Source organism: Peromyscus eremicus, chromosome 7 (genome assembly GCF_949786415.1).
Source record: "Peromyscus eremicus chromosome 7, PerEre_H2_v1, whole genome shotgun sequence".
In the NCBI taxonomy this organism is placed as follows: Eukaryota; Metazoa; Chordata; class Mammalia; order Rodentia; family Cricetidae; genus Peromyscus; species Peromyscus eremicus.
In genome coordinates, this window is record NC_081422.1 from 97,860,060 (window position 1) to 97,887,639 (window position 27,580).

The following is a 27,580-nucleotide window of genomic DNA, read 5'->3' on the forward strand; positions in this document are numbered from 1 at the left end:
AGATCCGCATGGTGGAACAGATATTTATGTATATCACTTCAAAGCTAGGGAGGGACAAATGTGGTATCTCTTCTTTTTCTGTCACAATCTCGGAGGCCAAGCACTGATGAGGGTAGGCTCATGAGATGGAAAGAATCTTCAGTTCCTGACCACATCTCAAAGGCAGTCAGAGCTGAGACTTGTGAGTAAGAAACAGACCTTTGTGGGCCGGAGAGATGGTGCTTCAAGCTGAGGCACTTCTGCGCATGTCTGACAACCCAGGTTGGAACCCTGGATCCCACAGGTGGCTGGAGAGGACAACTAGTAGTCGTCCTCTGATCTCCAGACACACCATGGCAGAAGTACACACACACACACACACACACACACACACACACACACACACCCTGTAAACTAAACAAGTAAAACAACTCTTAAAAAAAAAATGAAGCCGGGTGATGGTGTTACATGCCTTTAATCCCAGCATTTAGGAAGCAGAGGCAGGCACATCTCCATGAGTTCAAGTCCAGCCTGGTCTACAGAGTGAGTTTCAGGACAGGCAGAGCTACCTAGAGAAACCCTGTCTTGAAAGAAACAAAATAAATGAATTGATTTTATTTTAGGCCATGGTGGTCTAGGTGTTGCTATAGTCAATGGCCTACCGACAAAAACCAAACAAACAAAACCAAAACAAACATAAGAACAACCAGGTATCTACTGGCTGACTGTACGAAGCTTTAAAAAACTGAAAAAATTTTCTTTTCTTGATATGGTCTTCCTATGTAGTTGAGTCTGGCCTAGAACTTGCTATGTAGACCAGGGTAGCATTGAACTCATCAGAGATCCTCCTACCTCTGCCTCCCTCATACTTGGATTAAAGTGTGCCTCCATGCCTGGCGCGAAACTCTTTAAGAGACCTTATCCTCTTTCTGAGGCTCCATAGTAAGCTCTTCTACATGCCTATGAAAATTTACTTTGGAAAAGGGTAACTTTCTAAAGCTATCTTTCTCTCAGAGGTTAAAAATTGATCTGTTTGAACTTACAAGGACACATCCAAGATTTCACACATAGCTTATAAGGGCACTCACATATTTGCTGCATGCATGCATGCATGCATATCTTCTGATCTGGTTCAGTTACAGAAATTGCTGGTTGGGTACCAACTTCTATTTTGGAAGGTCACCGGCTCACTACTACAACCCGGTAGGGCTGCAAAGGCAATAAGAGTCCTTAAAACAAACAAGAACCCGGTAGGGCTGCACAGGCAGTAAGAGTCCTCAAGGTAAACAAGCAAGCAAAAGCCCAGGGCTTCCTGCCCCAGGAATGTGCTCTATGATTTTTAAAACAATAGTTCCAAGTCAAATAAACCTGTTTTTTTCAAGATGAGAGAGAAAAAAGGAAGAAAACAGAGAAGCAAAGTGTATGAAGGTTGAGAAGATGGCTACTAAAAAAAAAAAAACAGTCTCCTCACCCTTGCAGGTAGAGTCCGTGATGATGCTATGCGCCACTCAATTGCATTGAGGACACCTTGCGGAAGCAGGAAAGACCCAAAGCATCCTGTCTAACCATATCCATTACATACCCATTTGATAATGTGAAAACAGTGAAAAATGCTACCGACAAGCTACTGCTAATCGTACAACCGGGAGCATAATGTGTTAAAGCCTGTCATGCAGCTCAGTCCTGCATACACATGAACCTGAGGCTTCTATTTCTAGATTACTGTACTGACACTTCAAGAAGGCATTTTTTGAGGGGTAAGTATATATAGCTACTGTATTTTTCATAAACTAAAATTTATTTTTCTTACTAACGTTTTCTACTGCATGCACATTAATCTCTTACATATTCAGAGTTTAAAAATGTCTTGTTCCTTAAAAGAAAACGTATTCAGTACAAAAGAAAATTTAAGAAAATGGAGCCTCTGATAGCTGAGTCCATAGTTTGAAATGTCATCAGTTGCAGGAAAAGGATGCTCAGGGCTATCGTGGCAACAGAGTAGCCATGGCAACAGAGTAGCCATGGCAACAGAGTAGCCATGGCAACAGAAAACTGAGTAGCTGATTTCATTAGTGTAGGTGCTTTTGCTGAACTTGAAAACACATCACTAAGGTGTGGTGCTTTCTCCCTAGTCTATCTGATCTAAACACTTATGTACAATGAGCAGAGCCATTGCTGAACTTCAGACCCTGTACACGGGACAAACTGTGTCACATAAGCAGAGAAAGCTTGGGGTCAATCAAAGGGTTTTTGCAAGATGTTTTACAATTCTTCAAATGTCACATCATCAGCACTTTCAGACTACAATCCAGTGTGGGTCTCCAAAGACTCTTACACTCTTATGGTAAATTTATTAAATAGCAAATTAAAACAATGATGTAAAACTGTCCATATTATTATGAGTTCTAACTGTAAGAGTGAGGATGGTTCAAAAACTTCTCCATCTGCTCATACGTTTATACCAACTCTGAATTCAATGATGACCTCGTCTATGATTGCTTAATTTACTTTTCTCTATTTTTTTACTCTGAGACTCCAGGCTTATTTAATACTTTTGGTTAGTTTTGAGACAGGTTATTGCTATGACCTGAGACTCACACTCTTCCTGCCTCAGTTTCCTGCATGCTGGGATCACAGGTGTGCACCAGCAAATCTAGCTTTGCAACATATTTATTATTACTTCTTTTCTCTTCATTGAACTGTATTAACCTTCTCCTGTAGGAACAAAATTTAAAAAAAAGAAGCGAGAGGAAGGAAGGAAGGAAGGAAGGAAGGAAGGAAGGAAAGAAGGAAGGAAGGAAAGAAGGAAGGCAGGAAGGAAAGAAGGGAGGAAGGAAGAGAGGGAGGGAGGGAGGGAGGAAGAAAGGAAGAAAGGAAGGAAGGGGAAAATATATCATTTGTGCTTTTCAAATACTGCACATAAAAGACTTGTGGGCTGTGTAGCATGGGCACAGAGGCGGGCACTGAGGATGTGGAAGAGCTAAGAGCATGCAGAAGGAAAGCAACCTGGCTGCAGACAGTGCTGCTGGTGACGTCACACCCACGATGTCCACAAGGGTCTAGAATATTCAACCTTAATGTGCACCAGTAACACCAGCTCAGCTGTGGAGTCTGAGCTGAGGCAATACCCAAAGAATCAAGGCAAGTCAGCATCCCTGTCATTGTGCTAGGTGAGCATTCTGTGGAGGGAAAGCCTTCAGTGTTAAGGGCTTATGGGAGAGTGCATCAAACTCCTGTGGAAGAAGACTCAGCAGGAAACCCTGAGCTGAGCTTATTCTAAGGTCTGCTGAAGATTGGGCTGCTTATGGAGAAAGGGAGGAAATCTAAGGCGGGTGTGGTGATATTGTGTTCCCCAATATATTGTGAACACTGATAGACTTACCTGGGGTCAGAGAACAGAACCACCACTAGATATAGAGGCCAGAAAATGGTGGCACACACACCTTTAATTGTAGCATTCTGGAGGCAGAGATCCATCTGAATCTCTGTGAGTTCAAAGCCACACTGGAAACAGCCAGGCATGGTGCCACACGCCTTCAATCCCAGGAAGTGATAGCAGGAAGCAGAAAGGTATATAAGGAGTGAGGACCAGGAACTAGAGCCTGGTTAAGCTTTTAGGCTTTTGAGCAGCAGTTCAGCTGAGATCCATTCGGATGAGGATACAAAGACTTCCAGTTTGAGGAAACGAGATCAGGTGAGAAGTTGGTGAGGTGAGGTTAGATGTGGCCTGTTTTGCTTCTCTGACCTTTCAGCATTCACCCCAATATCTGGCTCCTGAGGTTTATTATTATTATTATTATTATTATTATTATTATTATTATTATTATTAATAAGACCTTTTAAGATTCATGCTACAGGTGGGGGGAAGGGAGAAGTATTTTACTGAACGTCAGCTATCCACCCTTCTGTGTGCCCTTTCCTGACTTCCCTCCTCACACCCAACAGGTACCCAGAATCAGCTGGATGAGAAGAACCAGCAATGACATGAAACTTCCCCATCATCCCGGAGCTCCCTTGGCAACCTCACAAGGGCCAGAGCTGCTTCATTCAGCAGCAGGGGCAGGCGCAGCCTCTGCTGAGGGCTGGATGAAGGCAAATTTAATCTAAGAAATAATTAAGCGGATGTTACATTGGGAGCCAGATTTCTTTTCCCATCTTTTTTTTCACAGTTTCTATAATAATCTAGGATTTCTAAAAATATAGACATAAGGACGGCACAACCAGAGCCTGTGAACCAAAAAATAACAACCAAAAAGAAAAAAATTGAGCTACAGATTCACCAGCTTACAAAAGAAATGGCCCAATGCCTTTAGGTTGCAATAATTTTTTTTGCCAAATATGCCCAGCCAATGTCTGACTTCAGAGTCAATCTTACTTTTTACTTCAGACAGATCTGGGGTGAGGGTGCAGACAACAAGAACTAACTGCCAGGCTTCGGAGACAAGCTAATGCAGACTGCCAGGGAAGGGTGGACAAGTTCACTGGCTGGGGCTGCCAAAGCTGTTAGAAAAACCCACTCGGATGGCCCCTGCTTTCTTCCGAGTGGGAAGAGGGTTGTATAATCTTCCTGTTGCGAGAGCTGTGATTCGGAATTATGGGAGGGCGAAAGGGATGTGGGAAGATTCTGGGCTGGAAGATAGAGACTGTAGATCTAAGTTCCTCCTAATTCTGCTGTCTTGGGCATGACACTTGGCTTTTTGGGTTTGCCTTTCCATCTCCTGCCACAAGGTCTCAGATAACCCAGGCTGGCCTCAAACTCCATATGTATCTGAGGATGACCTTGAACTCATGATTCCCCTGCCTCCACCTGATTGGTGCTGGAATTGCATGTATCACCATGCCTGGCTTGCACTTCCTTAAAAGTAACATGGTGATAAAGTAACATATATCACCAGCGATGTCAGGAGTCGGTGTATATTGGATGGGAAACAGCCTGGTAAGTACAAAAAGCTTTTCCTGCCACTTATAATGTTAGTTTTGGGGCATAATATTTGCCATTTCCCAAGTTTGGAACCAATGAAAACATATGAAGAATCAGAAGGTGGATTCATATGTTGCCCTTTTCACTAGTTAAAGTGCATTTGAGAAGAGTCTTGATCTATGGCTTTTTACCACATCCCATAATGTGGCATCTTTTGTTTTCATATTTTGTACCTGTCCACTTAATTACATGATTCTGGAGGGTGGAAAGCATACCTTGCATCTATAATCCTAGAGTCTTCCACGAAGCTATCTAGCAGGCACTCTGACAACAATGGAGAGTGTTTGTACTACAGTTCTGTGAAGCCTCTCTCCACTAGCTTTGGCGTTCTCAGGTCAGGGCTATGTCTGGAAGTCTGACCGCAGGACCTCTCACATGGCAGCGAAGCACTTTGTCACTGAGCTCTTCCCCATCGCTGGGCTCATGTCTAACACAGAACAGGTTCTCTATTGAAGTGTGTTGAAGCTGGGTATGGTGTAATGTTAACACTCAGGAGGCAGAGGCAACGTGAACAGTCCAAGGTCAGTCTCATCTGTGTTTGAGGTCAGACTGGTCTACATAAGACACCCCCTCCCATCTTCTCCCAAAAGAAGCCAGGTATTGGGTGGTACATGCCTGTAATCCTAGCACCTAAGAGGCTGAGGCAGGAGAACTACCTTGAGTTTGAGATCAGAACTGCATAGAACTGTCTTAAAAAATAGTGTGTTAAAAGATAATGAAAACAGAAAGGGACTAAGTCTCCCCAGGAGTTAGAGATGGTTCTAAAGTCGTGTTTTCTTCTAAGGATTCCATTCTTGACAGTTCGTTCCACTGGAAAAGAGCTCTCTCCTGTGAGCTCTCTCTGTGGAAGGTTCAACCCTTGGTAACTTCTGCCATGTCAAGCTTCAGCTCTGTGTCTGTCAGGCACCCTGGACATCTGGGCATGTGGTCCCGGACATGTCAATTAGAGTTAGTCTGCTAATGCCTTTAGCCGAGGAGAACTGTCATTTTGTAATTAACTTAGAGCCATGACAGAAGCCTGTGACATCGATGACTCAGAACATAATTCTGACCCTTGTTATTCTCCTGAGGGACTTACATATCATGAAACAATATTTTGTGGAATTGTTAGTGTAATGAGCTTGTAGCAGGAAAATCAGGAGGGGCTGACATGAAGAGGCTTTGCCCGAAGGGGTGGGGCCTAAGAATGCACCTCTTCAGGGCAGGCCCTTGCAGGGACTTGAGAAATGCACCTTCCTGCAGAGAAGCATCCTATGACTCCATGATGTGGGTGTGAAGCCTCTGGAATAGGCCTGTGCTCTCTGTGGGTCCCTTTCTTTTCTATGCCTTGGGCGATGTTTCCAGAGGACTGTGATCCATGGACCTTTGAGGGCCCCGGCTTTGCTCTTTCCAGAACAAACCAGAATTAAATAATATAGCTCACAAGGTTTTAAAATGATCTCTTCATTTCTCTCACTTCACATGTCAGCCAAGAAGTTGACAGACTGTAGACACAGTCCCAGGGATTCTGTCCATGAGGGACTCTGTCCTCACACAGTGATACAAGGCAGTAGGAGCTGCGGGGCCTTCATAAGCAACAATCTGAAGCATCTGACACAGACCCAAAATGTTGCGAGTGTAATAGAGGAGCCTATCTTTAAATCTCTCTCAATTTTAATTCATTTAAAATTTAAAACTGATAACTAATTTGGTTACAAAAAATAAAGTTAAAAACCTACTTTTCCAACTATCAATTTTGTGCCTGTATGTGTGCTTGTATATATGAACATATGTATGTATTATGTTTGTGTGTGTGCATGCAAGTATGTGGGAGTATGTGTGTGTGTGCCCATGGAGGTCAGCTGTTGATCCTGGGTGTCTTCTACCACCCTTCATCTTATGTTTTGGGAGAGGGTTTCTTGCTGAACTTTGAGCTCACCAATCACCTAGACTGGCCACCAGTAAGCCCTGGGGATCTTCCTGTCTCTACCTTGCCAATCCTGGGATTATAATATGGGTCGCCATACCTGGCTTTCATTCCCCAGGGATGCCAGGACAGAATGTCCTTGAGCTTGAGTGGCAAAGCATTTCACTGTCCGAGCCATCTCCCCAGCAGCCCCCCCCTTCGGGCAACTATCAATTTTATGACATCTAAATGCCAAATACTTCTGACAAAAATTTAGTATTTAAATTAAGACATGCTGTAAAACTGTCCATGCGATTTCAAAGGACTGGCATGTGCCTATGAGGGGAAAGTAGAATAACTAACCACTGTTTAGTACTGACTTCATATGGAAATAATATTTTGGATGCACTGGTGTAGGCACTGAGCGAAGTCCTGAGTGAACGTGCGTTCTTTGACATGAACACAGCATTGTCAAGGACCCCGATGTCTCAGCCCCAGGGGAGTGGCAAAGCCTTCCCCAGGGGCACTTAGAGGGATGGCAAGGCCTTCCTCTGGTTCTAGTGCAAATGCCGACAGTATGTGCTGAAAACGTACACCATACCTTTCTTACCTTTTCCTTCTAGATGTTTGAGGCCTGAAGACTGCTCCTCTATAGGGAATGCTTCTATGAAGATAAGCTAAACCTACCTCCTTGTTCAGCTGTATATCACAGCCCCATCCCCTTGGTTATCTGTATGCAATCCTGCTTCTTTCAGCTCTAAGGAACAACCCCACTTCTCCATTCAACTGCACAGAACGAACATGCTGAGCTTCCTGGGTGCTGCAGCAGCTCCATCAGAGAGCCTGGACCACCCAATCCCAGCTTCTCTGTCCGTGTGTTGGTCCTTCCTTTATTCCCTTGTTGTCCCTAGTCAGGGTTCTGAGACCAGAGCCATGTAAGGACACAGCACACTGTACTAAATAGAATGCGATATTGGAATTGATTTCACTCGTTGCTTTTCACTTAGTTTTTTTTTTTTTTTTTTCCAAATGTAGCTACAGAGGGGGGGAAGGGGGATATTAAATGAGCCATGTGGCTTGTGTTGCACGTCTGGGAATACACATGACATACATCACGATGGTAGCTCTCTGACTATCCATCCGTCTGCTCATTGCTCCTCTGTCTAGTTTGTTTCACTGCTAATGCCGCTGTCACCAGGAGAGGTTGGACCACCCAAGGGCCAGGCATCCTTACAGGCTGAAAGGAGCTTGTGCTGGCCTTTAGCCGACGGTCCAAAGGAACACAGAAGTGATAAACAGGTGCAGTCAAGAGAAGCATCATGTGACTGCATGCCATAGAGAACTTGAGGGAAACATGACAGAGAGACTAGGATGTGGCATGCTGGGTTATGGGGTAGGGTCTGAACTGCAGGGGACAGGAATGCCAGGACAGAATGAATGACTGGCCCCAAAGCCCTGAGCAGAGAACACGCTAAAGCGTTAGTAAAAGGAAGTGAAGCTGAGCATAAGTCAGGGGTGGGGTGGGACGGCGGGAAAGGATACCCAGCATGCACCTTGCCTCCGAGGCACTTAAGCTTCTCCCCTCACATCAGCAGGCTGGGGGCCTGGCCATGTTGCTTATCCACTCAGTGTGGCCCCAGTATCTTTACTTATTTATCCATTGATGGAGTGGCCACTACTAACAGGTCTTCCTTCTGATTGTGAGAATATATGATTTCCACACAAGCTAAAGAATAAAGCTCTTTCCAGAAGATGAAAGAAAAGGGCAGCAAATGGCCATACTGTGGCCAATGTCTGTCGAGATTTAGCAACTATCTCTTAATATTTTCTTCTTCTGTCCTTTGCTCCCTTCCAAAAGTAAATGACCCGGCAGCCATCAATGCAGTCTCATGGAGCACTGAAGGCAACTTCTCGGTTCCTTCTTGGATACGTAAGGATGTATGTCCATCCAGATTCTCTCATGGGAACATGTGCACAGCTATTTCCTCCTTCCTTCATAGTTACACTGTAACTTGCCTTAAAAATCTATAGTTTTCTGGTTTTCATAAGTTCATGATTTAAATTTTGATTACATCTATTTGGGGTGTGTGTGTGTGTGTGTGTGTGTGTGTGTGTGTGTGTGTGTGTGTAATCCTGTCATTATGTGGAGGTCAGAGGGCAACTCTTGAGAGTTTGTTCTCTCCTTCTACCATGTGTGTCCCAGGGACTGAACGCAGGCCATCATGCTTGGCATCAAGCACCTTGCCCTGCTGAGCCATCTCACTGGCCCTAGAACTTTATAAAGTATCCATGGACTGGGAAGAAATTTAGATTTTGAGAGTGGTGATGATTCCAAATACCTGGCTGCTTCAACCCCCAGCCCTACAAATAATAATAAAGATAATAATGGCTAATAATGATAAGTATATAGCTCTGAGGCAGAATGCTTGCTGGGCTTATGCAAGGTCCTGTGTTCAGTCCCTAACACCATCAACCAAAAAGAGTTTCTTCTCATCTGTGTGATGGCACTGCTAAAGAAATGGGAAGGAATAAGAGAATAAAATACCCGGTCATATTCATCGCTACAATTTAATAAAGCAGGGGTGTTATGTCCAGGAGCAATTTCAATCACATCTTTGGCCAAGGGGTGCAGTTGATGCATCAACAGCAGTCTGCTTAATCATCAACCTTCCCCACTCCTCTAGATCAGGATCTCAGCAATGGGAGACGTGATCTCTTACCAAATTTATACTCAGAGAAATGGGAGGGGAGCGGGGAGAGGCAAGAATGGCCCAGTGTTTATGGTACCATCCCAAATGTTCAACATACACCTTAACATGCGAGTCACCAAGCTTAAGTGGACAGTGCCTGGCATGCCCTTGTCTTACTCAATTGATGACTGACATACCCAGGAATGTAGACTTCAGCTTTGCCTCTGTAAGGGAGACAGTCCAAAGTGTGAGCTGTCTCTTAAGCAGAGCTTGGAAGACAGACGCTCCACCCTTGCTGGGCTTCCTGCCATCCCTGGGCCCACTCCTACATGGCTCTATGGGTTATTCCTGGTGACCTTTATAAATAAGCTGACCCAACAGGACTCCCTCAGAACTCACATCGTTCTCTATGACACTTGTCATGAGAAAAGTGAATATCCTGACTGTATCAGATCAAATAAAATATGGGATTATTTTTTTCTGGATGAAATTTCTATAGCTAGCCTATTTAAGCAAGTTACTGTGTTTTATTTTTTAGTTCAATCATTTAACACTCTTATGGTCAAAACAGCCATAACATATGAATGAGATGAGCTATTTATCCGAGCATCCTTTCTCCCCAAGAATTCTCCTTTGTCGTGTATTCAGGAAAGCTGCTCTAGCCGCTCTGGCTTACTCTAAAGCTGGCTTTCTCTCGGGGTGGAGGGCTGGCCATGCCTCACAGAGATCCTCAAGAGAGCAGCTGCAGTCTTGGTCATTACCATATCTGTGTGGTGTTTCCCTTCAGAGCACCCAGCCCTCCCTCTCATTTACCTCCTACTGCAAAGAGGAATGCAGGGTGTCCTCTAGCAGCTACCCAGGAAATGACTCTGGTCCGCTATTTGGGTAACTCCCCAAGCCACAGCTCCTGGTAGTGCTCCAGTTCAGCTTGAGTAGAGCCAAGTTCACCTGAGAGGCGCTGCCAGGATACTGGTAGCCTGAGAGGACCAGTACCCCCCCCCCCGCCCCCCGGGGTGGGGGAGAGGCTGGCAAACTGCCACAGCAAGGAGCAACCACAAGGCAAAGGCTGACAATGGCAATGACTCAGGAAGAGGCAGGCAGGGAGGGAAGGAAGGAGGGAGGGAGGGAGGGACGGAGGGAGGGAGGGTATGGATGGAGAGGCTGCAGAGGCAATGGGTCTTGGGCTTGGAAGCTTCCTGAGTTCTGCCCTGAAGAATTTCTAAAATCTACCACACATTAGTAAAGCCAGTGACTCATGTCTCTGAAAACTCTGAGATTAATTACAAATGAATATAGAATTGATGGGTTGGGAAATGTCTTTTTTAATTGAAAAACAACAATAAAACAAACCCTGCTTAACTTCTTTTTCAGAAAAAAACCCAGAATTTTAACACATCCTGTCAAACAAGGCAATATATATATAACAATATAATAATATACGATACTCAATTAATGTCCTTTATGTAGAGTGAGGGGGACCCATCTGAGTTAGCATCTGGGCAGAGTGATGTAGACTATTTCTCTCCTTTCTTTAAAATAGGATTGCTAAGCAAATAAATGTTATTTACTAAATATGACTAATTTCTAACAATGCAACAGCTCATATTTGAGGGGCATTTCATAACACTGGAATATTTTTATGCCATTCTCATTTATCTCTCATGCGTATATATCAAGGTAGATATCATACTCTTTATCCGGGCACCACAGTTGAGGAATTACTTTGTGAAGTTACATAATTGGTCAGAGGACAGGGGAGAGCTCAGAGGACAACCATCACAACCAAACCCTACATTTTCTCCTTCACAGAGGGTCTTTCATACAGAAAATGGGATTTTTATGAACCAACTGGGTTCCTAAACACGAGCACAACTTCCTTCAGACATTCCCAGGTAATCCTATAATGAAAGGTGTTCAAAGCCATAGGAAGGCATTAAATCAATATGAGCCCTCTGAAGACTGCAGATGCCTAAGGTCACATCTGACAGCATTTCTACCTCAAATGTGTGTGAATGACTTCAGAGATACAGAGACCTGTCCTATCCCTAGAGAGTGCTTGCAAATCTTTTCATGAAGGGGAAAATATCCAGCCTCCAATTTTTGATTTGAAAAAAGCAAACAAACAAACACTCAGCATGAAGTAAGGAACGAACAGAAACTCAAGTTCTAACATGTTCCCACAGCAGTGACTAATTAGGGTCAAGAGTTATCACAGCTGCAGGGTGGGCAAAGCGTCGGGGGAGAGATGCTCAACAGCTGTTAAGCCATGGAAGCATGCTCAGATTGCTATGCTTTGTTTGGAAATAGATTCCAATAATTTAGAAGGGCCAGGATTTGAACTCTTTCATTCTCTACCCAGAATCCAGCACTGCCACACTCCATGAAGGCTGGGACCAGGCAGTGTAGGTGGCAAGGGAAGGTATTCTTTTGCAAAGGATGAGGGGTGAAGCTCCCATCACCCCAACCCCGGGAATGACCCTCAGTAGCTGTATGATGGCCTGTAACATCTGAAAGGCAAGATTCAGAGTCAATAGTTGTTTGGACCTAAACACCATGTCAGTTACAATTTACATCAGTTCCCCTTTTTAGTCTTAGGGGAGATTTCCTGCTCACTTGTCAGGAGAAACAAATCATGAAGACAGACTACATGAGCCAACTTCAGTGTGTGACGACCTAGTTCCTCTGATCTCTCCCCAGCTTTCAAAGGACCCACCTGAAGTAGAAGCCTGAACTACAGATGGCTTTGCTGAGGCTTAGTTCTATAGGTGAACTGAGTGGCAAAAACTTGAGAACTACATTACCCAGTTAGGCACAATCCAGCTACTAATTATGTATGTTACCCATGCATCTGTTTCTACAGTGCAAGGTGTAATTGACAGCATGCAAAAGCTTAAATGACATATTTTTCTTAGTTGTTCATGAAATAACAGTGCCTCTTACATTAATGATATCTTAGATTTTTATGGAGAATGATCATAAAATTAAATTCGTATGGAGTCCCATTACAATCCCAGCTCTAGACTGGAGTACACTGAGGAAGAGGTGCTTGTTATGGATGCATGAGGACCTGAGTTTGGATCCCCAGAACCCACTCAAAAGCCAGGAGTGGTGCTGGAGGAGTAGCTGAGAGTCCTACATCTGGCAGGCAACAGGAAGTCAACTGAGACACTGGGCAGTACTGTGAGCATAGGAAACCTCAAAGCCCGCCCCCATAGTGACACGGTTCCTCCAACAAGGCCATACCTACTCCAACAAAGCCTCCACTCCTTATATTATTATAGGAGCCAATTACATTCAAACTACCACACTTAACAACTGAATACCAATAGCACATATGAGTTATTATGCATGTCAATAATCGGGGAGGTTTAGTGATGGTTATAACCTACCCCCTAACTACCAAAGAGCTGCCTCATTAGTGCTATATGAGTCTCTCAGCATCTCTGCAAACTGGAGCCTGTAGCTGTCCAGGTGATGTCTGACCCCTCCAGCTTTCAGAGTGCTCAGTTTAGAGTTTAGAAGAATGATCACTGTGCAGCATTAGTTCAAACTCTGAATGGCAGAATAATTTATCCAGCGCCTTTCAGATAATGCATGGCTTTAAGTAATATGCAGATGTGGGACGTACAATCAGCACAGGTGGTTCCTCAAACGTTTTCTACCTCTCGAATCTGCTGTGCCGTTTTGCAGTGCCCCAATTCTCCTGCAGCGAAGCCTACCTTTCCTTCTTTGAGATGTAGCACATGTGTGTATGTGTGGGGTGACTATTGTCCTTCACAGGTCCTTCCCCATCAAGGTAGACTTCCTCGTTTCTTTATGGCATAGCCTCTTCAATCTGTAGAGCCCCCCTCTAACAAATAAGCTTATCAGAGAGAGAGAGAGAGAGAGAGAGAGAGAGAGAGAGAGAGAGAGAGAGAGAGAGAGAGAGAGAGAGAGAGAAAACAACACCACTATGGTCCCATAGAACACACAAGAGAAAGAACAAAAGAGGGTCCCCATACAGTCTGGCGACTTTCCAGCAGGCCGAACTAGCCTTATGAGTTTCTGGGATTAGAATTCAGCAGAAGAAATGAGCCAATTAAAACACTTGGCCCCAATCTTTGTGTAGATAAAGAGCTTTGCACACGCTACAACAATCTAACCTGGGTCAGAAATTCTGCAGGCTGACTGCCTAGTGATTTGCATCTCAATCGTTTTTCATTTGATTCATTTTATTCTCTCAGCAAAAGTCAGGCACTGCTTGGTTTAGGAAAGACCTGTCTTCCATCTGCCTCCCCACCAGGCTCGACAGACACAATGAGCTCCATCCACAAGGTTTCCAACTCAGTGGCTTTGCTCTGACTCAAGAGTGGCTAGTGTCTGTTGTACCAAGTGAGTTGTCCAGAGGATCAAAAGCATGGGCTGTACTGGGTTTTACATTCAACTCAGTAGCTATTCCCATCCCAAGTACCATCATTCATGGTTCTTTGTGGTACAACTCAAAAGCACATGAGCAGCACACAGAAAGTCATACTCCTTATTCTACCACAAAACCAAGAAACCACATTTATCCCACTCACTTTATGAGAATCACACATAATTATGCATCACATTCCAAGCCAAAGGCTGTATGGTCCCCGAAGCCTATCAGGTTCCATGTGACAAAAATCCAGAAAATACAATCTACCAGTTCTTTCCCATGAAGAATCAACACAAGATAATACAGCAACACCTTACATTGTACCATGAAACAAAGAACATGTTTTTGATGTGCATTTTGAACTGATGATACTTAAGTCATACTAGAATTATAATGGGGTCTACAGTATGATGGATGCCTAAGACATAAGAGCAACTTTACGCTTGGTGGCTTATCTTGATGAAGCAAAGGAAAAATGACCCAACTCTCGTCTTCCTCCACAAAGATCCTGGAGCTCAGAAAGTGATAACCTTGGCATATTCCAGATAAAGAATAAATGTGGCATGAACTTACTTAACAGTTGGCAATAGAGGGCCTGTAAACTTCTCTTCATGGTATCATCTGGTCCTGCTTATCCTCCAGTTTATTCATGATTCTGTCTAGGAAAATGGGAGAAGAAATTGTTACATCAAGGACATAAATTCCTAATTAGAAGAATTCCATTTGAATGTGAGAATGGCAGTACATACATAGCTGTATTTGAAATAGAAAAATCTTAAAAACAGTGTAATTTATAATGTTCTATGTTATACAATTACCATTGACCCTTTGACCAAACCCCCAAACCATATAGCACCACCTCCCGCCCACCCCTCACCCAAGACAACCCCTATGGGCAGAGAGTGAGAATCTGGCTTTGAAGGATTTTTATAGATCTCATGACACTCTAGTCTGGTGATTCTCAACCCATGGGTCGCAACCCCTTGGCCGGGGTGTCAAACAATCATTTTACAGGGGTTGCCTATGACCATCAGAAAACACAGATATTTACATTATGACTCATAACAGTAGCAAAACTACAGTTATGAAGTAGCAAGTAAAATAATTTTATGGTTGGGGGTCACCACAACATGAGGAACTGTGTTAAAGGGTCACAGCATTAGGAAGGTTGAGAACCACTGGTCTCGTCCTAAGAGAAGAACAAATATTTTTGTCTTTTCTAATCTTGTTCCTGCTGAGGGGTTCACTAAACCAAAGTAAGAACCAGAAATCTTTCTAACAGTTGAAAATGCAGGGTACAAAATGAATTTGTTAGCTGGGCACTGTGGCACACACCTGTAATTCTGGCACCCAGAAGACAGAAGCAGGAGGAGGGAAGAGTTCAAGGCTAGCCATGACCTTCTTTCAAGTAAATGAAAATAATAAAATAAATAACATTTAAAGGTTAAAAAAATAGAAATAATTTATTATTATAAAGGATACTACTATGGAGTATTTGGAAAACGTAGTTAGCTGAAAATATAGATAAGAATAACCAAGAAAGCACAAATTATATTATCCTGCCAATATGAGGCAATCACTCAGACTTTGGAGGGCATCTCTCTGGACTTTGCATATGCACTTCATATGTCTGTTGTATTTTATATACTTTTTACTCTGACTTTTCTCCCCAGTAGCAGAAGCATGCTACTATGTCAACAAGACTTTGATATCTGCTATTTAAGTAGCAAATATTTATTTAAGAGAAGTTCCTAGAAATGAAAATGCAAGGAAACAGTATAAGGCTTTGGAGAAACTATAAATTTTCTTTTCAGAACCAGAATCATAGAATAACCATGTAGACTACATTCTACCGAAGAATGGCAACTTAGAATTTCTTCTCATGCTTCCAGGTAAATAAATATTACATCTCATTGCTTTAATTTGTATTATGTGCTTAGTAGTCATTTATTTTAAAAAGTTAGAATTTATATTTTTTGATCATTCTTTTCATCATCTACCGGCATGTCAGGTTTTCATTTTCTTATAACACCCCAAGTAGAACTAACTTGCCTTGATATCTTTTAAAAATTGAGATATAATTGATATATCATAAAACTCTGCCTTTAATGTTCACAATTAGATGGTGAATGCTATCAGAGAGCTTCTGTTGGCAGTAGGTAGTGACTGATAGAGACTCATAGCTGATCCATGTGTAGAGAATAAAAGATTGTGGAGTGCTCAGTCTTAAATGGGAAATCTATATCACACTATCTGCAAAGCTCAGGGATCATTGTGGAAGATGCGGGCAGAGAGATCCTAAGAAACAGAGATAATGGGAGACTGACACAAAACAGTGTTTTCAAGATGTCACGAGGCTGTCATCCACATGCACCCACAGTGGCAGTGACAGCATGCACAAGACCCGCACAAGATCAAGCCAGCTCAAAGAGTAGCACTTATGAGGAAAGGCTCACTAAGTCCCACCCTAGCAACTGATGACTGGGGGAAAGGGGAGCCAGTTTTCTTCAGGGACTCAACCCCTGATAGGTTGGCCATGCTCCAGTGGATGGCCTTACATACATGTAGATATTGGCAGTACTACGTGGACTAAGTAAGTTAAAAATGTGTACACTCCTTGGGGGAGAAAAAAGTGGTAGTGGGATATGGGAGAGATTACAGTAGAGGGAGATGGGAACAGGTTTGACCACACCACATTATATGCATACATGAAATTCTCAAGCAATAACATGTTTAAAAGCTGCTTGGCCACCATTACTACCTATTCCAGAACATTTCATCACTGTATACACTACTTTTTGTTAGTCATTTGTCTGATGACCACTAATCTACTGGCTGTCCCTTTAGATTTGCCTATTCTGGTTTGTATAAATCTAATCATACAGTACATGGCATCTGCATCTGGCTCCTTTTACATAGCATAGTGCTTTTGAGCTTTACTCCTGTGTGGGATATCCTGTATTTAAAGAACAAGTTTATTAAGCATGCTGCTCATTTCCCCATGGTTAGAAAGACCTTTGTTGGTCTCTTGTTACAAAAAGTATTTCTCCCTGTTTTTCTCTTGGTATTTCATATTGCAGTCATTATTTTCTAAATGCTTTTCTAGTCTTAGGTGAGTTTCTCGGCTTTGTGACACTTTCAATGTCTGTTTTCTCATTCTACCATTGGAGTGGTGTTTGTATTAAACCATTAGTACACTATTACTTTTCTATTATCATTCTTTTTGAGATTTGTCTTACTGGTGTTTAAATGATTTCAATGTAATTAACTTTAAGGAGATTAAAGATAAAGGCGATATTAAAGAAAAATATGGGGATTTTAGTTGGAGATCTATCTCTTTTATTTGCTTAGAAAAGACTTGGTATCTTCAAAATCCCAATGCAGTAAGGAGAAAGAAAAATATTTTAAAATCTGCACTGTAGATATCAGAATGTCTTCCAAAGGGTGAGAAATTCTCTTTTCAGGACCACAACACCTTAATGACGTCCTTAGTTAGGCAAAAAACAACCATAAACCCCTAAGAGTAAGAAGGAGAGACATAGATCATTAAATTGCCTTTAGTTAAAAATAAAGATATTTAAGCTTCTAAATATTAGTGTTGGAAAGATGGGTTACAGAGGGGGTCCAGAAACAGCAAAGGCTGATGTGATAAACAGGAGAAAGTAAAAAAAAAAAAAAAAAAAAAAAAATAGGAAGAGGCAATTCCAAAATATGCTGGCAGGTGAGGCCGAAAGATAAAGGATGGAATGAGAAACGGCCCTCAGGGGATGCCCGTGAACTTTAGCTTTCCCCTGCTTCTTGTTTTACACTACCTTTACTCACAGGCTCTAGCTACATTCCTTCTCCCACAGTGCTCCTCCAGGAAGAGCATCCTAGGATAAACGTGGCATAAAATAACCAACTGCTGCTAGGGCTTCACAGGGGGGACAGTGTGAGACAAAAGATCACATTCTGAGAGAAGGGCAACTGCTGGAAGCCACCCCCTGGCAGCAGCCATAAGCAAAGGGTAGTGGGCATCTATGGAGTACTTAGGACATGGTAAGCACTCAATAAACATCTGGTAAATACGGAGTAAGTGAATATGTAGATGATCAAGAAACAAGAGAACAGAAAATAATTGTGGTTAACTTTGATCAAGAGGAACATAAGCCCCGTTAGTCATCTCTAGCAATGCTTAGGGGTTTTTGAAGAAGCAAGCGATGGTCCCCAATATAAGGAATAAAGCAATTAGTGAGCTATCAAAGAAACGATTGAGCCGGCAAATCTTAGAGATTTGGGACCATCTGAGTTACACAGGGTTATCCCAACAACAGACACCATCTGGCATACTATTTATTCAAAATTCATCTTTAAGTCCTTTGATGGAGTTTCACAATGGTTTTTCTTCATTTACATTCTATTGTCTTTTCAAGTAGATTTGTAGGCATTTTACATGTAGCTTTTGCCAATGTGATGGATTTCCTCTTACTATTTTATTCTCTAATTACTTTGACATGGAAATGGTTGGCTTCTGTATATTCATTTTGTGACCAATCTGAAGTCACTTGCTGTACTAATGATGGCTTCTAAGCTGAGTCTCTTGGGTCAGTTGTGTTACTTTGAATGGATGGAGAGTCACAGTTAGATTCTATCAAAAGCTGATTTATTAAATCACATTTTATTTAGTGTGTGTGTATGTGTGTGTGTGTGTGTCTGTGTGTGTGTGTGTGTGTGTGTGTGTCTGTGTGTGTGTGTGTGTGTGTGTGTCTGTGTCTGTGTGTCTGTGTCTGTGTGTGGCTTCTAGTGGTGCAGCCACATGTATGGAGGTCACAGGACCATGTGGATCCAAGGGAATGGAACTCAGGTCACCAGACCTAATCACAGTAAGTACCTTTACCATCTGAGTCATATCACCAGTCCCTGAAGCTACTTTTTAACCATGTAGTAGGAAATATTAACTATATCAGCATGGTTCCTTGGGCATAATTTAAAAGCTTTAAGGATAATGATTAGTTTCTGGAGTGAACTCCTAAGAAATCAGAGGGCTTTAACGGTCAAAAAGTCATAGTCAAAGAAAGTTAATCTACTTTGACTATTCCAGTTCTAGGACTGTCCCTGCAGACAAAGTCAGGAGGTATACAGTTTCAGACCCTTGGAATCAGTAAACACTAGAACCATTCGCCTCCTGGCTCAGGCAGTAAGTAGACCTTTGACAGCCATAGAAGAGCTGGCCCGTGGAGAGTGGGCCATCAGGGTGAGGTACAAATGCCAAGTAGCTGGAGAGTGTCGAGTGTTTTTCATAATCCCAGAAGAGGTGGAGGCACAGGGTGCGTTCTTCAGAGGAGCCGCTGTAACAGCGGCAGCAGACTTAGAAGTAGCTATAACAACAAGAGACATTGGAACAAGGGCAGGAAGATGAGGGGAAGTGCATGAAAAGAGAAGGTAAAAGGGGCAAAGAGTGAAGGTCAAAGATCTCAGGTCAAATGCTAGGATGCCATAAAGAACCTGAGAAGAGAAACTGCAGACTCTGTTAACTAAGAGTTCCAGAAAGCCATCAATCCTCAATTGCCAACAGTTTGGGGCACCTAAGTCTGAGACCTATACCACTGGCTGCTGTCAAGACCCAGGGAATCCCAGCACGTTAGGTCTGGAAGGTTCTGCAAACCATTGTCTATGGTTGGGTTATCCTGATATTTAAACCCAGACACTGCAATGATAGTCACTACCAAAGATTGTGGAATCTTGACTTTCTAGACCCCGCAATCCCCCTGCAAAGAGCTATACACTCACTGGGAGAAGAGTTCTGGTATCTCAGCATCTATGAGTGCTGGAACACTAGAGGCCCCCCCTGCTGCTACTGCTGCTGCCATGTCACATCAAATACTGAGGACTTAAATGCTGTCAAAGACTAAGGAGCTTCTCTTTGCCTCCTCACAGTTACCATCCAGCAGAGCTAAAGGATCACAGCTACATAACTAGAAATAAAATCTTAGCCAGGCATGATGGAGCATGCCTTTAAACCCAGCACTTGGGAGGCAGCAGCAGGTGCATCTCTGAGTTCAAGGCCAGCCTGGTCTACAAAGAAGAACTATGAATGGCCAAGAAGTATATGAAAAGTATAGCCATCAGGAAAATACAAATCAAAACTACAATGAGATACTGTCTAGCGCAATTAGAATGGATAATATATTTTAAAAAAAACAATAAGTAACAAATGCTGGTGAGGGTGTGGGAAAAAAGGAACTAACACACTTCTGGTAGGAATGTAAATTAATAAATACAGTTAGAGAATATGATGTGGTGGTTTCTGAAAAAAAAAAAAACTAAAATAGACCTACTATGTGATTCAGCTAGTTATATGAAATCAGAATACTAAAGACATACTTGCACATCCTATCTAACGATGCAGAATCATCCTAGGTACCCATCAACACATGAATGCATAGAGAAAATACACTTCATTTTGCTTACAGGAACAATGGAGTGTTAATCATAGAGAAGAATGAAATTCTGTCATTATCATCAAGTGGATAAAACTAGAGAGCACCATGCTAAATGAAATAAGTTAGACTCAGGAGAATACTACATGTACTTTGAGAGCTAAAAGAGATGACCTGAGTGTATAACAATGATTATAAAAGATTATGGTGAGTGGGGAAGAAGTCAGACGAGAGAAGTTGGATTTGATCAGAATTCACTGAAACAAAAGTAGAACCGATCAAATAATTTAGAAAAGTTGTAATTACTTATTTCTCCATCAGATGAGCAATAGTAACCCTTCTACTTAGAAACAGTGCTAACAATAAGAGAACAGAAACCAAGCAAAGAATTCCATCTGAAATACCCACCCACGAGCTTCCATCCCCTGTGTGGGCTTTCTGACTTGCAGGTAATTTAGTCAACTAATGCACAGTGTAGATGGACAGGACAACATCCAAACTTGTTTCTGTTCTCACACCACACACGTGTCCTTTCCATGTATTATCTTGTACTGTGAGTTTTGCTGACTTTCCTATTCGAAAGGCTCCCAAGAACGGTGCTGACATCCCTTCTAGTGTTCCTAAGCTCCAGGGGGGCTGGGATATGCCTGGCAGAGAAAGCATATAAACCACATAGGCTCTGTTCAGGCTCATGCTACAGTGCTGGTATCTCTGAGTTTAACATTAATGAATGTGTATGAAATAAGATGTCTTTAAACAGAAACGCACATAAAATAAGGCTATGTAATAATCATACGACCAAAGAATGGGAGAGGCTATTGGGAACCTCTTGCTGTGTTTCCATTATGACAAATGATTCCATAGTCACTAATTCAATGTTCACGGTTATTTTACAGAATATAATTGCTGTGGATAATGACAACTGACTGTATTTCAGTTGAACTTCAAAATATTTTCCAAAACAAAAAATGATAATGGTTGGGCTAGCTGGGGAGTCTGGGCTAAACAAGAGTAATGGCTCTGTAGGAGAAGGCAGATCTGATGGAGCTGGTAAGAGACATGACCAAGCTCAGAGAAGACAATGAAGGGATAGATAAACCTTCCTTTGAACCTAGTTCCTCATGGGTGGGGAGAGCGGACAGAAGGGTCTAATAACTTGGACCTGAGGAGCCAGAAAAGGGCCTATCTCTCTGTCTGCAGGTGAGGGCCTGGGCAAATGCTTGGATTTCCTCTTCATACAAAGGATAAACATGGTTCCAGGTATGCTTGCTGCAGAGATTTAGACAACACATACAAAGTCACTGCCCCAAGGCCTGCTCACTAAGCTTTGGCAAGGGCTCAATGTGAGCTGTCAACTGTCACCAAACAGCAGAATGCCAGGTATGACTGACCAGGTCAGAGCTCATCACCCGCCTCTTCATTCTGCTTCTGAATCAGAAGTGAGCTGGAGGCACTGGGGCCATTCCCCTCCAATGCCTCTTGTCAAATCCAGTGTCCTATTTAACTGGATTTATAACCTATTCTCAGGAGCATACAGTGGATGTTGATCTTATTTAAAATTTACATCTGTGTTCTCTTTATAAAGGATCCAAAGAAATGGATGACTAGCTGTAATTTCTGTAATAGGATTACCAACCTGTCAGGCTGCAGAGACAGGTCAGTGGTTAAGAGCACTAGCTGCTCTTCCAGAGGACCTGGTGGCAGGGGAGGCGTTGATTCCCAGCACCCATATGGCAGCTCACAGTCATCTGTAACTCCATTTCTAGGAGCTCAGACACCCTCCTCTGGCCTCCATAGACACTGCAAGCAAGTGTTCCACAGATGTACATGCAGGTAACACACACACAAAAGGTAAAATTAAAATGAAAAAATAATTATTAACTTGTCAAAGCCCAACAACTATCGCAGAAAGTGACCAAAATTGTGTGGAGAAAGAGGGGGCTGATTTCACCCCAAAATGGAAGAGAATGGTGCATCTCCCTTGGAGCCAGCTGCCTACAAATGAAGGTTAGAAGACAACTAGAGCCGTTTATTTCTGCCTGTATAAACAGAAGTGTGTATATTTTCTCCACAAACACCAACATCCTCTGTCACTGATTTCTAAGAAAAAGGTCATTAGACAGTGTGACGGTTGGAATCTACGATGTCCCCCACAGGCTTGGGGTTTGAATGACTGGTCACCAGTTGGTGGCACTGTCCTCCAAGGCTATTGCTGCAGCCTTTAGGAGGTATGGTCTAGCTGGCAGAAGTGAAGTGTCAGTGTGTGGGCCTTTGAAGGTTATAGCCAGGTCTTCGAAGGTTACAGCCGGGTCCTTAACTTCAGCCACTCTCTTTATGGTTTGGTCCACTCAGTGTGAACAGCTTCTGCCTCATACTCTCAGGGCCACAGACAGAGCCATGCTGCCTCCTTTTCCTGTCTGGAATTAGCTGAATCCCTAAGCCAGCAGTTCTCAACCTGTGACTCACAACCCCATAAAGACCATCAGAAAACACAGATATTTACATTACGATTCATAACAGTAGCAAAATTACAGTTAGGGAGTAGAGACAAAAATAATTTTATGGTTGAGGGGAGTCACTACAGCATGAGGAACTGTATTAAAGAAAGGGTTGTAGCATTAGGAAGGTTGAGAACCAATGCCCTGTGCCAAAGTAAATCCCCCCTAAGTTGTTTCTGCCAGGCATTTCACATAAAGCACCAGAAGCAAGACTGTCTTGGAGACACTCAGGGAGGGACACCTGCCACTTAATTGACATTGCTGGGTGACCTTGAGAGAGTTACTTCTCTGGGCTTCAATTTCCTCATCTTTAAACGGGGCTGCCACTCACAGCAGAGGGCTCAGGAAATCAGACGGAGTGAAGCACCAACTGTGCCGAGAGCATTGGGTCTCTCCCTTCCCTACGAGGTAATGAGGTAACAGTAAAGCAGGGCTGCTCTGGGTTATGTGAGGACGGGGGAACTAGAGAAACAGAACAGGGTATTCTGCAAACTACCCGAGAGCCTGAGAGCCTTAGCATGAGCAAAGAATTACTCCAGGAAGGCAGAGATGAAGGTTTCTCAGACTTAGCATAAGTCGTGAATGAATGCTTATGGCTATTACAATGGTATTTTTAGTCAAATCTTCCTAGTCAGCCTCTTCACACATTAAACACAGGGAATCCTATACTTCCATAAAAAAATGGGCATCATTTTTTCCCTTGAAATATGTAGCTCTCCTATGTTCAATATTTTGTACTTTTATATAAGAAACATTTCATATTCCTCCAAACCTACAGTCAGTCACAAGAGCACAACTACATTGGCTGCCACTCTGTCACTTACAGGAACTTACAGGCAACAGAGATCTCACGGTAGACCGGGAGGCAAGAATAGTGCCAGCCAAGGCTTAACAGCAATACACAACTTTCTTCTTAAATGTAACATTTCAAAAACTCTCTAAATTTCAAAGAGAAGTTGAAGTTCAGACATTTAGACAAAGGTCTACCTTCTGAACAATGTTGGCAGTTAAATTCATGTGGGCCCAGTCTACCAACCAAATGAAGACAGACCCTGTGATTTCTGGCTTATACAGGGTCTCCCGCTGCAGACACCACAGGGGTACACCCTAGTAAAATGAGGAGTACTGTCTGGGATCAGGCAACATGGGGGAGATGTGGGGCATTTCCTCAGTCATCCTGGGCCAGGCACTCTAAGGGAAGAGAACTTAAATAGAGCCCTTTCCCTCATCCCCCATATTCTTCCCTCTCTAAAAGAAGTGGATGTCAGGCCACCAAGATGCACCAAACCATCCATCTCCTGCTAAGGAAAAGCCTATAAAAGGGAACCAAGGACTTCAAGCTCTGTTGGAGACAGGGAAGCATGTACCCTGGGCTCCTCACAGAGTTGGCAAGGTCAGCAAGGGTGAAAAAGAGTTCCACAGTGGCCTGGGGAGAGAGCTCAGGCACTGGAGTGCTTGTGTACAACAGTGAGGACCCAAACTAGAATCCTTAGCAGCCAGATATGATAGAGGGGAGCAGTGACGTGTGTCTACAAAACCCAGCACTGGGTGACAGAGTCACATGTGAGGACCATGATGCTGACCTCCAGCTTCCACTCTCATGCTCATGCATATGCACTTACATGTACACATGCACACACAGGAACATATGCATCCCCCCCCCCCCCCGCTGTGTGCAATACACACACAGTACCAACATGTGAAGTTTTCTAGAATGATACAGACCCCCCCCCCCCCTCTTCTGGCATGCAAGTGTGTTAGGACCATTTGTCTCATTTCAGGAGACAGGATGGAGCTTGTGTGAGGCCAAGAATGCATATCACGCTTCCTTTTTTACGGTTTTGATATTCAAGACGGGATATTGAGGTCAGTGAATTAAGTAATACTGTAAAGCTGCCAACTACCAACTGAGTATGCGCTGTCATTTAGACCGCAGTGCTTATGAAAGATTATTTCTTAGCCATAGTAAACTCAGTCATCTTTCTTTTTCCTTTTATGGCACCTGAAAAATATCTCCAGAAATTGAATTTGGGGACCTACAAATGTGTATGCTTCCTCTGGGCAGTAGGCATTTGTCCCAGAAAAGTACACTGATGTTTTCACAGCCAAAGGGTGGCAAGGCTGTAAAGAATAGGCAAAACATTCAACAGAACGTTTATATGTGGAGAGAATACAGAAACCCATGGGTCACACAGTGGATTTTAGTATGTGAAATCATTTACAATAGCACAGTCCTCCTCAGTCAACTTTATTTTTGGGCAACAACTTCAAACCCTTCTGTTCTCTTCCTTAGCTTCTCTAATTCCACTTGAATGCTCAGAAAGGCTTCTTTAATTCTCCAGATAGCATAGCTTTAATTTGTGATTCTGGTTTAATATTTCAGAATACATAATTTATATCACGTCATTCCACAGGAGACATAGACTATGGGATGTACAGCTGGAATCAAAACTATGAGAAACAACAACATCATCATTGTGGGCAACAGCGGTGTGGGCCAATGTAAACTTCCTTTACCTGCAGAGCATAGAGTTAGTTCAGGTTAGACCCACATTGAGAGTGACATCTAATCTCACCACAGAGTTCAGAATCAAAACATGTCAAGGGTTTCTGATGAGTCTCATTTCCATGCCTTGCTCCAGAAAGCCTGCAGAAAGCAGTAACTTTGATCTGAACTATGAAGATCTTAAATAGCTTTAAATGAAGATGGTGATGATTCGACCTTGCTCTGGCGACTGGGTTAGAACAAAACATTCAGAGGTATTTAGACTAATGGTTTTCCAAACTAACTGACCATCAAGATAGTCTCCCAAAGGTGACCAGTCTCTGTCTCTCTCTCTCTGTCTCTCTCTCTGTCTCTCTCTGTCTCTTTCTGTCTCTCTCTGTCTCTCTCTGTCTCTCTCTGTCTCTCTCTGTGTGTGTGTGTGTGTGTGTGTGTGTGTGTGTGTGTGTGTGTGTCTGTGTCTGTGTCTGTGTCTGTGTCTGTGTGTGTTGGAAGCAGAGGTAGCCTTGGGTGGCATTCCTCTGGATGGGTCAACCTTGTTTTTGGAGATATGCTATCTCACTGGTCTGGAGCTTGCCCTGTCGACCAGGTTGGCCAGCCAGCAGATTCCAGGGTCCCTCTGACTCTCTGGTGCTGGGATTACAAGCACATTCCATCACGTCCAACTGTTTCACATGGCTCCTGGGGATCCAGTTCCGTCATCATTTGCACAGCCTGCACTCTACTGTCCGAGTTACCTCCACAGTCCCAGAATCGATTTTAAAAATAGATTCCTAGTCCTTCTCGCGGGAATTCTAATACCTGGGTTCTGGGATAGGGCAATTTGAAAAAGCTCTCAGGATTAGTCAGGTTTAAAAGTGAGAACTGAACCTCAGAACACAGGAAATTGAACTCCCCCCAAATACCAAGGGGACCTCGTCAGGGACCACTGTGTTGAAGACTAGGATTCCTGCCTCGGCTTCTAACAGTCCTCAGGCACAGTGAGGCCAGCCCACTCTCCCTCTCCTGCAAGTGGCAGTTTTCAGAGAGGAGGTGGGATGACGAATGAAGCCACATTTGCAAGTCACATTCAACACAGAGAAGGAGTGCGTCAGTGTTTCTTAAATATTTAGATCCGCTGTCTCTCCCGCAGCCAGCCCCCATTTGGAGCACTGTGTGCCGTTGTGCCGAAGTGATTTCTCACCCTCCTCTGACTTTGATTAACCTCTCTCTCAACGTTCCTGCGCCATGCTTCGCCAGGTGTTTGGAACAGTAAAGTGATGACGAACAGGGAGACAGCAGAGGCGCGGGGGGTGTGTGTGTGTGTGTGTGGGGGGAGCCACACAGATGAGAGCCTGGCAAGGCACAGAAGCCACCAGAATCACTTGCTGTGACAGTGGAGTGCTTTTTTTCTCGCAGCCTGCATGAGGGAAGCTAGCTGAGGTGAGCTGGGAATAACATCAGGGGCTGCACCCGCAGCACCCCCTTCCTTGCCATGGCCCACAGGCGACTGCAAGGAGGTCAGGTGGAAGGTGACAGTGTGTGCGGGAGGCAGCCAGGAGGTCAGTCTCTGAAAACCCCGAGTGCTGTAATGTAACAGTGCTGTGTTTGGAGCAGGACCTGGAGGTGTGAACAGAAGCAAAGGAGAGGTTCCCCTTGGCTCTCAACGAACTGCCAGTTTATCCGGAGGAGAGAATATCTTACCAAAAATCACTAGACAGCTGCACACGGTGCCTCCAGCCTGTAATCACAGCACTCCAGAGGCTGAGAGAGGAAGATTCTAAGTTCGAGGCTGGTGGGGCTAGTTAGCAAACTCCAGGTCCATCTACCTGATTGACACAGTGAGACCCTGTCTCAACATGAAAACAAAACAGGACTGAGAAGGAGGGTAGTATAGCTTAGTCACAGGCAGCTTAGGTAGCATACACAGGGCCCTGTATTCAAACAAACAACCCAGCTATCTCTCCTCTGCTAACTGTGTTAGACAACTAATACTGCTAATTATTATTGGTAATTACAACAAATTAGAAAACATGTTAACCCTTCTGGAGCCTTGGGACCCCTACCTGTAGAACAGGCATAACACACACTGAAGAGCTGGTGTGAGGATCAGAGCACAGTTAAGTACAAGTATGTCTGACCCTTTGGAGGGATGAAAAATTGTCCTCAGCGAGTGGCAGGATAAGAGTCCTGTAAACTAAGCCTTGGGAGTTAAAGAAGATCTCTGACGGGTGGATACGGAAGGAT

The 27,580-nt window shown here is 43.4% G+C and overlaps 1 protein-coding gene across 1 annotated transcript in view; it reads right to left on the reverse strand.

Moving 5' to 3' along the window:
* Tmem108 (transmembrane protein 108) overlaps positions 1-27,580 on the reverse strand; it is a 166,693-nt gene that overhangs the window by 117,544 nt on the left and 21,569 nt on the right. The window contains exon 2 of the mRNA XM_059268483.1: positions 14,508-14,593. Coding sequence (XP_059124466.1) covers positions 14,508-14,547 — 40 coding nt within the window. The 5' untranslated portion in view covers positions 14,548-14,593. The remainder of the gene's footprint in view (positions 1-14,507; positions 14,594-27,580) is intronic.